Below are 13545 nucleotides of genomic sequence, written 5' to 3' on the forward strand. Positions count from 1 at the left end.
AATGGAAGAAGGGATACCGGTCTGTAGTTTTGGGTGAGGCAGGGGTCCAGTGTTGGTTTCTTCAGAATGGGGGTGATGTGGGCTCTTTTGAAAGATGACGGGAAGGTGCCAGAAGTCAGGGAGGAGTTAATCAGGTTGGCGATGAAGGGGATGATCTCTGGTGAGATCAGCTGGAGGAGGGTAGAGGGGAGGGGATCAAGGGCGCAGGTGGTGGGACGGTGGGAGAGCAAGAGTTGGGAGACATCAGGGAGAGAGAGTGGGGAGAAGGTGGAGAATGTGGGGAGGGTCATAGAGGGGATGGGGGGAGGGAAGGGTGGGGAGTCGGGAGGGTCAAGGGAGCTGCGGATGAGTGTGACCTTTGCTTCGAAGAAGGCTGCGAATTCTTCAGCAGTAAGGGAGGTCTGAGTTGGAGGTGAGGGTTTACTGAGGAGAGAGGAGAAAATTGAAAACAGTTGCCTGGGGTTAGCAATAGATTTGTGTATTTTAGAGTGGTAGTATGTTGCCTTGGCAGTGGCAACTGCTGAGGAGAAGGAGTTCAGTAGGGACTGGTAGGCAGAGAGGTCCGTTGGCATTCTAGACTTCTTCCAGTTCCGCTCTGCTGCACGCAGGGCAGTCCTGGAAGATCGCAGAACGTCAGTCAGCCACGGGCATGGAGGAGATGGGCGTGTGGGCCTGGAGACAAGAGGACAGAGGGTATTAATGGCAGTGGAGAGTGATGATAGCAGGGTGTCAGAGGCCGAGTCAGAGGGAAGGGCAGAGAAGACATCAAGAGGGGGAGGGAGGCAGTGACACAAGGGGCAAGAGAGGAGGGAGAAAGGGCGCACAGGTTACGGCGGACAGAGACGGTAGGGCTGGGTGGAGAGAAGGGGTGTGGGTGGGAGGGAAGGGGGAGTGAGAAGGAAACAAAATGATGATCAGAGGTATGGAGAGGGGTGACGTTTAGGCCAGTGCAGGTGGTGTTCCTCAAAAATACGAGGTCGAGGAGGTTGCCAGCCTTGTGGGTTGGGGGAGAGTGCTGGAGGGAGAGGTCGAAGGAGTGGAGTAGTGGAAGGAAGGCTGCAGACTGGGAGGCTTCAAGGTGAATATTGAAGTCTCCGAGGAGGATGAGGGGGGCACCATTCTCAGGGAAGGAGCTGAGCAGGATGTCAAGCTCATCCAGAAAATTTCCCAGGGGACCTGGGGGGCGGTAGATGACAGAAATAAACAGGTTAGATGGGTGAGTCACATGTACAGAGTGGTGTTCAAAACTGGACAGAGAGAGGTGAGAGTGGAGAACAGAGAAATTCCAGGAGCGGGAGAGAAGTAAACCTGTGCCACCACCACGGCCTGATGGCCGGGGTGTGTGGGAGAATGAGAATGAGGAGGATAGCGCGGTTGGGGTAGAAGAGTTGTCAGGGCTGATCCAGGTCTCTGTGAGGGCCAGGAACTGGAGAGACAGGTGGGAAGCGTAGGCGGAGATGAAGTCGGCTTTTCGGGTTGCCGACTGGCAGTTCCAGAGTCCCCCAGCGAGGGTGGCATTCTGGCTGGTAGCTGGTTGCAGGTCGCGGAGGTTCGATGGGTTTCTCTGTCGTGGGGGCCCGCGACGCTGGAAGCGGGTTCGGAAGGGGAGAGAGCATACTGGGATGGGGAGGGAGCGCATAAAATGTGACGGAGCGACGCTATGCGTCGCTCTAAAAGCCCTATTATTGTGCAAATGCACCTGAAACTAATGACACCATTAAAACAATAAATCAATAGAATTCCTAAAATTCCTAACCGACGCACGTGACCTCAATTACAAGCAATTCTATATATTCTAAAATATTCGACAAATATTCGACAACCGCGTAAAACCCTATTGCCATATCTCTAGTTAGGAAAATCCCATAGATTCCTGTGTGGTTGATTGTCCTATTCACGATAACTACATTTTCTGGCCCACAATATCAGCCTTTACTGTTGTAATGAGTTTTCTTCCAGGGTTAGGGTTAGGGTTAGGGTTGGGAAAATGGTAATAGTTAATGCTGAGGCTAAATTAGGGTTGTGCCTAGAAGTTTGGGAAAGATGAGTATTAGGGTAAGTTTGTGATTTGGATGACCAATTGTTTTTTCACTATTTATTTGCTGGAAACCATTGAAAGAAGAGAAACTGTTATTAAGAAATATGAAACTTTTATATGTTGGGAAACATTATTTGGTGGCATTTTACTGCTGTTTTTGGTGTCAGTGATCTCTTATCTGAGATATTTGATTTCTTGTAACAAATATTGTTAATATTGAATATCATTATACACACACACACACACACACACACACACGGACACAGTGAGAGAGCACAGTTACAAACTCAAAAATCCCACACATGTTATGTTACCATGAAACCTGACCGCAACTGTAGATCTGACATACTAAAACAGCACGCACATTTACTCACACATTAATTTTCCTCTCCTTGTGGTTACTCTGGCCTCAGGCTCCTTACTGTCTTCAAGCTACAGATATCAGGCTACAGCAGTCCATTTACAGGGTCATTTATAATACAGTGTTCAAAGCCAGTACACGGCTCAGCTATTGAGAGTGGGAAGCAAGGCAATTCAATGGGTACAAGTCCCAGAAAAAACCAGCAACTGCTTAAAATATGTCTTCTGGACTTAAATATGCTCTTGGGTAACTAATACACTCATGTAAGCTTCCGACAAAGTACACTCACACACACACACACACACACACACACACACACATGCATTCGCAAACCCAGAAAACAGATGCAGACCCAAACATACACACACACACCTGTTCAAGAGGAAGAGCCAGTCAGGTTTTCGCCGACACATATCTGAAGAATACTGAATCTGTCTCAGCGCACGTAACACAGAAGGGCAGCATATTTTCAGCATGGTTCTGATGATGGAATCTCTGTATGGACTCTCAGTACTCCTGCAGCTGCGCTCAGTCTTTTTCTTAACCTGAACCCTATCCCTAGCCAAACCTCAAGTTGAACCCAAAAACTTAATTCAAGCTCTTCTTAGAGAAATTCACTTAATATCTGATTTGCAAATTAAAATGGATTAAAAACAACTGAAACATAAATTCAATAAAATAAATACAAAGAATTGAGTTTGAAGTCATTTATTTTGGAAAAAAAAAGTATTTCACCAAAAAAATATGCAAATACATATGGCTATAGTGTTACATCTCATCCAAAATCAAAGAGTAACCCTTGTCCTTACCTTTTCCCAAGCTCATGAACACAACCCTGATCTTGACTCAGTCCTAAGACATATCATTTTCCTAACATCAAGCCTAACCCTAACTATAGACCCAGAAATCATCTCAAATAGGGCATTTTTATATTAACAGGAATTAAAAATAATGTAATCAATATCGAGTCAATTAACGAAACACTTAAGTCATCAACGTAACAAAATGATTGCACTGATAAAATAACACAACTTTCTAACAGCTCAGGATAGGCCCCTAGCTTTCATTATCAGTAGTGTTGTGGGGAGTTTTTTTTTCCATCCAAACTTGATCGCGAGAGTTTGAATGGATTATTAAGAGCCTGAGCCTGAGCAAGTGTACCTCGTGTACATGGTCACCTGTGTTCATTAAGGCTTGTGATTAATATAATTACAGAATTATGGCAAATGCAATTATAGGCTTGATGGACCTGTAATATCTCCTAGACTCCGGGACCACGGTTGCAGTCACACTCTAATTGATGGCACGTAAACGTACATCTCCACACGGCAACGTGTGGATTTTTTATTTTTTTTGTACAGAGAACAAAAAAGCACATGTATGAAATGAGAGGGCTCCACTTTTGTCTAGGCTCAGAGTTTTGTTGTGAGGACTGTCCGAATCATCTCATGCCCTTGTTTACCAAATTCATGCTTCGGACCTTTGGTGTGCATTCTCTCAAACTCCTCTGTGATCTCCAGCGGCGTTCTGTTCTTCGTCTCCGGAACGTTCAGCCACACAAACACTCCGGTGAAGGAACAGAAGCCGAGGAAGATGAGGAAACTGTAGGGGCCCATTCCATCCTGCGCACACAAGAGAGAATCTGCTGTGAGCTATATGAACTGTGGGGGAACTATGTTACATGCAGAAAAGCTAAATGTTCATGGGGGATTCAAATTTTAAACAGGAGCATAAAGACTTCACTTTACACAGCAAAATTATTAATTAATCAGTTGACAGCTTTAAACCAGTGTGGAATCGTATAAAAACCAGTGAGCCTCTTTAATGAGAGAAAAAAGGTTGTTAGTTGAAATAAGGGCCATGCTTCTCCACCTGATTTTATTTTTATTCGGTTAGAGATTTTGCTGCATGTTTTACTATGTTTTCGACTGAACTTCCTGCTGAACATTTTACTGTAAATTCTACTTAACATATTACAGCAAATTCTAGCGCACGTTCTACTACACATTGAACTACAAATTTTACTGCATGGGGTGGGAGGGTGGGGTCAGATTTAAAGGTGCAGTCTGTGTGGAAATGGAGGCAGTTTTACTTACCACCACCAGGGGAAAGAGCATCCCAATGAGAAACAGGCCTGTCCAGTTGATGCAGCAGGCAATGGTGAACGCGGCTGCTTTGGACGACTGCATGAAGATTTCCCCGGGTAAGGAGGCCGTTATTCCAGCTACAACACAGCAGATGTTCGAGTCACTACAATGTGCATCACTTTAAAGGGGTCTTGTGCCCTGGTCACGTATTACAGCAGGGTCCCTGCTGGTTTCTGTCTGCATCCTTAAAAACAGCGACCGATTCATACCCAGTCAACTGTATAATTCACTGTTTTAATTGATCAATTAAGTATGGAGAAAGAACAAAAGCCAGCAGTCTGTGGCTCTGCAGGACCAGGGTTGGAGACCCCTGCTTTAGACTACTGTCGGTTGGGCTTGGGCTTGGGGTTGGGGTTGGGGTTAGGGTTAGGGTTAGGGTTGGGGTTAGGGTTGGGGTTAGGGTTCCACAATAGGGAACTGTGGTTGTTCAGAACTCCAAGATATGTTACGTCAAAATCACCCAAAATGCTGGGAAGGGACACCACAGGGGACATTCAATAAAAATAAAAATTATTGAAAAGATTGACATTGCAACATGTTTACATTACGTTACATTTTTAATGTATTTTTTATTTAAATACTTAAACTTTTTTTTCTGTTGGGTAAAAATTAAACACACATCCTGGCTCAGCTAGGCTTGTGAAAGGCCTTTCTGTCTCAAATATTTATTATTTTTTCCCACTTTGTATACCTGGTCCACTTGAAAAGAAGAAGATGAAGGTGAAGACCAGCACCATGCTGCAGTATGGCATCCAAGTGACCTGTCCCTGAGAAATATCAAGATCATTACATTGATTTTTATAACACAAGAATGCTTCTGATAAAATGCCTACTTAAACTGTACAGACTACTGCACAAATCATCCATAAATTGATTGCTCTTCCTAATTACATTTCAACCAGATCGGTTTGGGAGAAAAAGCTGAAAAACCTTTATTTTAGAAAATGTGTAAACTGTGCTCCTCAAAATCCCTCACAAAAATGTAATAATTACCTTTGGTGCACAAACACACTGAATAGCAGGCCATCAGAAAGATAACTGCTGAACGTCATATAAAAAAGGACTAACAAAAATAACTATAGCCAGGCAAATTGTATTTGAGTCCATTTATCTGAGCATTAAACAAATAAAACATTTCACCTCAACCATTCGGGACAGATGAGTCCATATACAAGTGCCACTCTCATAAAAAGACTGTATTATATTAAATAGTGTGAGAGATCAATATGTAGGGCAACGTTTGCTTTACAGCAGTTTTGAATATGACCAACATGCCAACATTCTACCTGCATAAAAGTTTTGCCACATGGTTCTCAAACATACATACTCATTACTCAAGGTAATGTGCTGCACATTGACCCTTGCGATATGAGTTTTACAAGAGCCCCCATGATGGTAAGTATCCAGTTACAGTCTTATTACCTGCAGGTTGAGGGTCACCGTGAGAAGCACTAAGATGGTGGACATGGCCATGTAACCTCTGAAGAACAGAATCCTCTTCCCTGTGTTCTCGATCACAGCAAACTGGTCAACAACAAAGGATCAGCCATACATCTGCGGTCTACAGACAGGAATCAACCATTGTGGTCTACAGATGGGGATGTTCCAAACAAGTTCAGTCTACAGCCAGGGATCAGCCATACATGTTTAGTTTACAGACAGGAATGGGCCAAATATGTGAAGTCTACAGACAGGGATGGGCAAAATATGTGCAGTCTATAGACAGGGATGAAATGACGAGAAAAAATAGATCTGTTCAGGGTCAATGGTCATGATGTCATGATGTGTAGTTTATATTTGCGAGTTACGTTTTGTGTTTGTGTCTTTATATATACTGAAATACATTTTGAAACTCACACATGCCAAGGAAGTTGTGACCTCACAAAGGCCGGTTCCCAAAGCAGCATAGTGCACCTGGTCTGGACGTATCCCTGCAGCGACAAACACTTCCAGAGAATAGAGATACACCTGCAGAAACAGCGGGAACATAATATAGATACACCTGCCGGAACAGTGGGAACAGAATGGAGATACACCTGCAGAAAGAGAGGGAACCAAATTGAGATACACCGGCAGGAACAACGAGCACAGGATAGAGGTACACCTGCAGGAACAGTGGGAAGAGCATTTGTTCTAATATGCCCCGGGGAGCTGCTCTCAAACCTTTTAGCTCATAGCGAATATGAGCTAAAGGATACGGAGAAGGCAGGAGAAAACTCTTCCTAGATCAGAACTCATGCAGAAAGAAACACCATGAATGCAGAGCCTGATCTAGGATTAGTTTGGCCTTTTAGCTGGCTGAGGTGGGAATAGGATTAGTTTAGCTTTTCAGCTCAAAGGGGATAAGGCGGGGATATGAATTACTGCATTGATGCCGCAGAGCTGCAAGGTGACAAAGGTGGCGAGGAGGGTGAGGAGCTGCCAGCGCTCGGCCCGCCTGAAGACCAACTCCAACACGCTGAGGGAGCGCCCGCCCCGAAGAGCCACGTTCTCCTTCAGCATGTCCTCGATCTCCGAGTCGTAGCTTCTGCTCCCCCACAGCCACTGCATGGCTAATGGAGACACACACACATAAACTCAGATAAACTCAGATAAACTCACTCTTTTTATTTCGTTTTACGTGGCAAAACACTTATTTATTAATTAGACATGGTTTTAAAGAGTACATAAAGACCATTCGGGTGGAGGGCCAAGGTGGGATAAATGGAGGTGGGCTCTGAGTGAAATTTACTGTATAAATATTGTAAGCAACAAAGTGAAAACAGCTAATTTAGTAGGTATTATTGGTCACTGAAGGTAACGGTAGACTGAGAACCAGTCAACAAATAAACACTTGCATGTTCATAATGCAATTCATTTCTAAATATCTAATTGAATCTGGACATTTCGGGGGCTACTGTGGAGCCTCACCTCTCTCACACCCCTGCCGGTCCCCCTTGTCCAGGAGGAGGTAACGGGGGGACTCTGGGAAGAAGGGGAGGGCGAGGAGCTGGATGGCAGCAGTCAGTCCACTGAAGGCCAGGAGCCAAGGCCACCTTTCCTTCGTCCCCAACAGCTCCCTGTGGGAGTCGGTCAGTTACACTGATACAGGTAAAGTAATATTTCTCTAAGCTCTCCTTCCCCCAAAATCAAATGAATCTCATTTTGACAATGAATAACTTTAATATGGCCAATTTTTTTTCATTGTAACTTTCTTTAACCTGATGCAACATTGAATTTGGCATTGATATCCTGGTCAGGGTCACGGGGAGTTCTGGAGCCTATCCCAGCTTGCATTGGGCAAGAGCCAGGAATACTGTACATCCTGGACAGGTCACCAATCTATCACAGGTGCACATACTCCATTCACACACACACTCTCATTCACTCACATTTACTCATCCCTACGGCCAATTTAGAATTGCTAATTGGCCTACCTGCATATCTTTGGACTGTGGGAAGACACAAACTCCACACAGAAAGACTCATGCCGAGATTTTGAGATTTGAACCCATGTCCTTCTTGCTACGAGGCGACAGTGTTACCCACAGCACCACCATGCTGCCACGGTTAACAATCCTAATCTCAAAAATTGCCATGGGATTTTTAAAGACCATAGCAGATCAGAGCCTTTGTTTAACATCTGGTGTGATAGATAGTCCTTTCCACACCTTACTGTGCACATCTATGAGCCTGGTCTGAAAGGGCAGTGCTACCATATCCTTTATTTACCAGTGGTGTCCAATCATGAGGGCTGAGAGTATGCAGGTTTTCATTCCAACCAATCACTTCACCTTCTGATGTCATGAATTAGTTCCCTCCTCTGTATTTGAAGGTGTGGTAGTTAGTGAAATCAGTAGGAGTAGTGATTGGTTGGAATGAAAACATTCCACTCTACTCTCAGCCCTCCATGGCACATGATTGGACATCACTGCTATAAACCAATTTTAATGACAGAAAGAAGCCAGCACACTCAGTCGCAACGCCATTAAAGAAAATTGACCTCAATCCCAAGAGCTGACCGAAGAACTTCCCCATGGAAACGAAGCTGGAGACGGTCACGCCCACCATCCCTCGCAGCCTCCGGGGGGAGCACTCCGTTATGTAAATGGTGTGAGCGGTGAGACTCACGCCTGGGGTGTCACACAGGGAGACAACGGACACTTAACCCATCTGATCAGTGTGGGACACTGCACCACACTCAGATCAATAATACAAATTATTACTGCAAGTGAAATTTTAATATTTTAATCTAAAGGTACAACATTTAAAACTCCAGTCAATCATCAGCCCATGAGAATCTGCAGTAATGTAATATAACTTTGCATTTCAGTGGTTCATGCAGATTCAAGTCACCAAGTAAAACTTTTACCAGGTAACATTTGAACAGCATTAGTACTGATACCAAGACTAAATGCTAATGCTGATAGTAATATTAATAGTAACACTATTAATTCAGGAAAGAATATCTCATTTGTGTATATCCATTTATGTACAGTATGTATCCCTACAGCCTATATGGCAGAGTACAGTGTATTGTCAGCCACTGGATGTCACATCCTTGGCAAGAGTGATGGGTGATTGACATTTGACATAAAATGGGAAAATTCAGATAAAAAATGTGTGCTTATTCTTCTTCTTCTTCTTCTTCTTCTTCTTCTTCTTCTTCTTCTTCTTATAATAATAAGAATTAATTCATAATAATTTTTCAAGCTTACCTGCATTAATTCCATACAGGAATCTGCCAGCAATAATCATTTCAAAAGACATTGCCCTTTCGCTCGTCAGCATCATCACCGCACTGGCGATGGCCACTATGTTGTTCATCAAGAGGCACCTCTTTCTGGAGGAAAGAGGGAGGGACTTGTTTCAAAAATAAACATTGTTATAACGGTTATATCCATTGACAGTGCATCTGAACAAGGTAATCAACAGCAGAATAGAGTAGTAAATGAAACCAATGTTGTCAATGTAGCAGTGGCACATTGCGTATGGCTCTAAGCAGCTGTGCCTATGTGATCAGGCTCCAGCAAATGCCACTCTAACCCCGACAAGCCAGTGACAGACAGACTGTCTCTAGTTATACTTCACTCTTGCACTGTGCACGTCCGTGTATTTGTTGTAAAAATGTTCTGAATCATGGAAAGGCGCAATGTAACCCGAAAGCATACCTTCCACAAATAAGGACCAGTTGTCCCGCACACAGTGCCCCTACCAGGCCTCCAATGCAGAAGATGGAAACGATGAAGGACCAGATGAGGGTAATGCCCCAGGGCTCCAGGAAAAGGTCATACCGCTGTATGCAGGTCCGGTTAACCAGCTCCTTAATGAACTGTCAGTCAAACCAGGGATGAACTTCCGTTAATGTCATCATCTTCTCATTATATTTATACATTTTTCACAATGTATTTTGGAAATAATGACCAAAAGCCAGAAGGCACAATGCAAATGTTCCATGACTCTGTTACTTCAATGGGGAAAGGGGGGGGGGGGGCTAAAGCTATAGTATTTGTAATCAGTTAGTGGTGATTATACAGCAGGCCTTCATGAATTCCATTATGGGTGGAGCTATAGCTACCATGGTCTATCAGTCAATGGCTCCTATATGCGACTTGCATGCCTCTGCTCTCCAAAGACTATCATTAGCCCAGATCAGTGGACCACTGATAATGCAACAGTTCCATTATATTTTGGGGGGGTTTCACATCAGGGGGAAGACCTGGTGAGAGATGACTCAGCAGATTTGGCCGACTATAAAAGAGTAAATGATTGTCCTGAAGAAGCTCGGGACTCATCCAAACTGATGCATATGTGCAGAGCACCCTCACGATTAAAATGGAAACAGACAGTCTCTTGATGTTAACCGGCTAAGTCATTTACGTAATGCCGTGATCTGATTCACTGAGAAATGCAGTTGGTGACTGGTGAATGATTACACTAATCATTCTATCGGGTCAACCGATTATTCTAACGTAGATTGTGAATAAGTTACCACGATGATAATGTTCTGTTTTAACAAAGTGAATTTTAAGATGTTTCCAATTCAGCTGAGATAAGGAAGCGACTACCCTTTGCTTTTAGATCTGCAGAAAACAGTTTCCTAATGTATTTTAGCTTATAAAAAGATTACAGGTGCAAATCATCTTCCAAGAGCTCCTATGACTGTCTCAATAAGCTTATTACAAACATGCACATTTGTGAAAAGAAAATGTACATTATTTATTATATGATTGTATCTAATGTATATAACTATTCCAGGTGGATATTCTGCAGAATGCCCATGTATACTCTAGTAATTGTAGAATGATGTAAGAGATAGTTAAAAGAGTTTTTTATGAATGAAAGAGACAAATTATACGAAGGTTTGTCTGCTAAGCAAACCTATGAAAAGTGAAGGAAATGTAATGTTAAGATTATTTTACCCCAAAATGCCCCCCAAAAAATTCATTGTAATTAATTGACCTTTCACTAAAATACACATTCACAATAATTGGCTGCTACTTGAACAAGACAAGCTGCGCTAATTTAGCCAGGAAAATGGCAAGCATTGTTGTACGGCTGAATGGCCTGTTCTCGTCATTATGTCATGTTATGTTATGTAACCTTCCTCTGATCGTCTGAAATTTACTAATCATAAGTACTAAACTAACTACAAAAAGGAAGTGTGATCCTCAAATCACAAAAAGTATTGGATAAATAACCTTAGAATATTATAAAGTTTTGTTATTCAAATAAAAAAAATTGAATAGTGGATAGTCATTGTAGTTACATCTATCAGGAATGTTAGCTATGTAACATCTGCCATTTTAATACTTTCATTTGACATATATCCTCAATTATGGTTTTTGTGAGTAAATTAAAACTATCAGGGGATATCACCAGAAAGTTTGTAAGTTTGTATGCTTGTAACTTAACCTTCTGTGTCTTCTTTTGATAAAATTTGTTTGGAACCAAAAACATGTTCGAAGACATTACTTAAAATATTTTAATCAAACACAAACAACATTCTTAGTAGACCGTCCCCCAAATGTACTTGAAATCTTTTTGTAGGCTGGAAAAGTAATCAGGGCTCTAGAGTGCTCCCATTATAGGAGCATTTGCTCCTGAAAATGTATGTGTGGTAACTGTAAATAAAATAATTTAGGAGCACATCTACTAATTGGTATGCATTAGTGTGCTCCTAAATGTTTCACCTTAGGAGCACATTTGCTCCTTGGAAAAAATGTTCATGTAGAGCCCTGCATATGTATCAGAACTGACACATCAATTTATGTAGTCCACTTTGTGAAAACACATGCATCACAACAATAGTGAGCAATGTATACCTCTGAAGAATTCTGTTTCAAGCTTCAAAACCTACATTCAGCATTCAACTCCAGAATCACATTCAAAGTGATTAGTATCCTATTCAAGTGGTGTGGCAGACGTTTAAGTAGAATACCATCTCCTTATTTTTCTTGTGGATATGAGTTCACATGTATACACAATATTAGGGGCAAACTAAGTGAAGCGGCCTTCCCACAAATAGGCCTACTCACCAAAGATGGGGAGTTAAGAACAGATATATGAAAGCCATATTGGAACGTCCCTCCGATCCCTGTAGCCAGGATGGCAGCTATCAGCCGCGGACTCCCCACCTGCTCAGGAAAAACCGACACAGAAATCCCACAGAAAAACAGATAGACCAGGATTCACTCAACATGCGTTCTTAAACTTTAGTTCAAATTTAAATTCAGGTCTTAGGTTTTGTCCATCACAAACAGTTTGGTGAGTTCAGCAGTCACCAGAACGAACTTTCCAAACTGCTTGTGAAGAAATAAGAATTCTTCATATTATTTTTATTATTATTTTTATTAACAAAGTTAAGGACAAATTTGATTTCATCCAAACCTTAAATCAAAGCTTACCATAAACAGCGCACATTTTAGGCATTTAGCAAACAATCTTATGGAGAACGATTAACGCAGCTTGCAGTAATTTATTTATATACATTTCTTTTTCCACTGGGAAATTGAGTCTTATTTAAAGGTTAGCCATACTGAAATTTCACATTCCAGAGTAAGCTACAATATCAGTATTTCCAATAAAAGATTTTACCAAAGATATTTTAAGAAACTTTAATTTTAAGAAACAAGAACAGCACATACCAAGAGAGTCAGTGCGTTTACCATGGTGAATTCATGGATTGGCAGACCACGTCTGTCATGGTTCTTATTCCGTTAAAAAAGTTAGGGGGCAAACGTCACAGAGCTTCAGTATGAATACCTAACTCGTGTAAAGTTTAACTTTTCTTTGTCTCTTTCCCAGTAGATACATAGAGGGGTGAACAAATGAGTGCTTTTGCAACATTACGGGGTAAGGACCTGAACAGGGTGTGTATCCAAATAATTTAATATAAGTGTCTTATATGCACAATTAGCTATTTTTATTCCGTTCCATTTTTTCCTATGGCTTCAGTTAAAATATATTCTCTTGGAAAGCATGTTCTAAAAGCAACTAGTGCATTAGTTCCAGTTACAGAGAATATTATATATTATATCAAACATACTTCCCTCTGTGAATTGCAGGTAATAAACGAACATGGTAAGAGAAGGCCAAATGGTTTTAATCTTACTTATATATTGCTGCAACATGTTTTTATGCGACCTTGAACTGCGCATTTCCTTATGTGTCTCCCTTCTTATAGGAATGCAAGAAATTGAACAGTGGGTTCATACAGAAGATAATGTATCTATAGTTAATTCTTAACTTTAAAATAAATGGCAGTGTTCACACATTGCAACCTCTGTCAGATATCTGTTGGCCAAGAAAGTGGCTCAAGAAAGTGAACTATGTCCGTCTCCAAAAAAACAGCGTACTTGCCAACTACTTAGTATACAAGTTGTATTCAACCTTTATGCGCCTTTATTCAACAAAAGGCAAATAAGCGGTTTCGGACCATAGACTGTATTGAAAATCGTTTCGCAGTCCGTGCCTTTAAGCTGCAGTGAATCAGTCAAACCACATGGGGTGCTGTCAGA

The 13545-nt window shown here is 42.0% G+C and overlaps 1 protein-coding gene across 1 annotated transcript; it reads right to left on the reverse strand.

Moving 5' to 3' along the window:
• Positions 1 to 3091: 3091 nt before the first annotated feature.
• slc2a11l (solute carrier family 2 member 11, like) lies at positions 3092 to 12771 on the reverse strand. Its single transcript, XM_064307843.1, has 12 exons — positions 12673 to 12771; positions 12064 to 12162; positions 9697 to 9857; positions 9244 to 9368; positions 8529 to 8658; positions 7457 to 7605; positions 6911 to 7098; positions 6404 to 6514; positions 5969 to 6070; positions 5238 to 5313; positions 4496 to 4623; positions 3092 to 4021 (listed from the first exon to the last, which is right to left on the reverse strand). The coding sequence occupies exons 1-12, from the start codon at positions 12694 to 12696 to the stop codon at positions 3812 to 3814; spliced, it is 1503 nt and encodes a 500-aa protein (XP_064163913.1). The 5' UTR covers positions 12697 to 12771; the 3' UTR covers positions 3092 to 3811.
• Between the last annotated feature and the right edge of the window lie 774 nt (positions 12772 to 13545).

This window comes from Anguilla rostrata, chromosome 14 (genome assembly GCF_018555375.3).
Source record: "Anguilla rostrata isolate EN2019 chromosome 14, ASM1855537v3, whole genome shotgun sequence".
NCBI classification, from domain to species: domain Eukaryota; kingdom Metazoa; phylum Chordata; class Actinopteri; order Anguilliformes; family Anguillidae; genus Anguilla; species Anguilla rostrata.

Excerpts from the sequence above, each read along its gene's own strand:
- slc2a11l (XM_064307843.1), bottom strand. The coding sequence starts at position 12,696 with ATGGTAAACGCACTGACTCTCTTG. Across the intron at positions 12,163-12,672 it reads TAAACGCACTGACTCTCTTG|GTGGGGAGTCCGCGGCTGAT; the intron begins GTATGTGCTGTT and ends TTTCCTGAGCAG. Across the intron at positions 9,858-12,063 it reads TTCTTAACTCCCCATCTTTG|TTCATTAAGGAGCTGGTTAA; the intron begins GTGAGTAGGCCT and ends TTTGACTGACAG.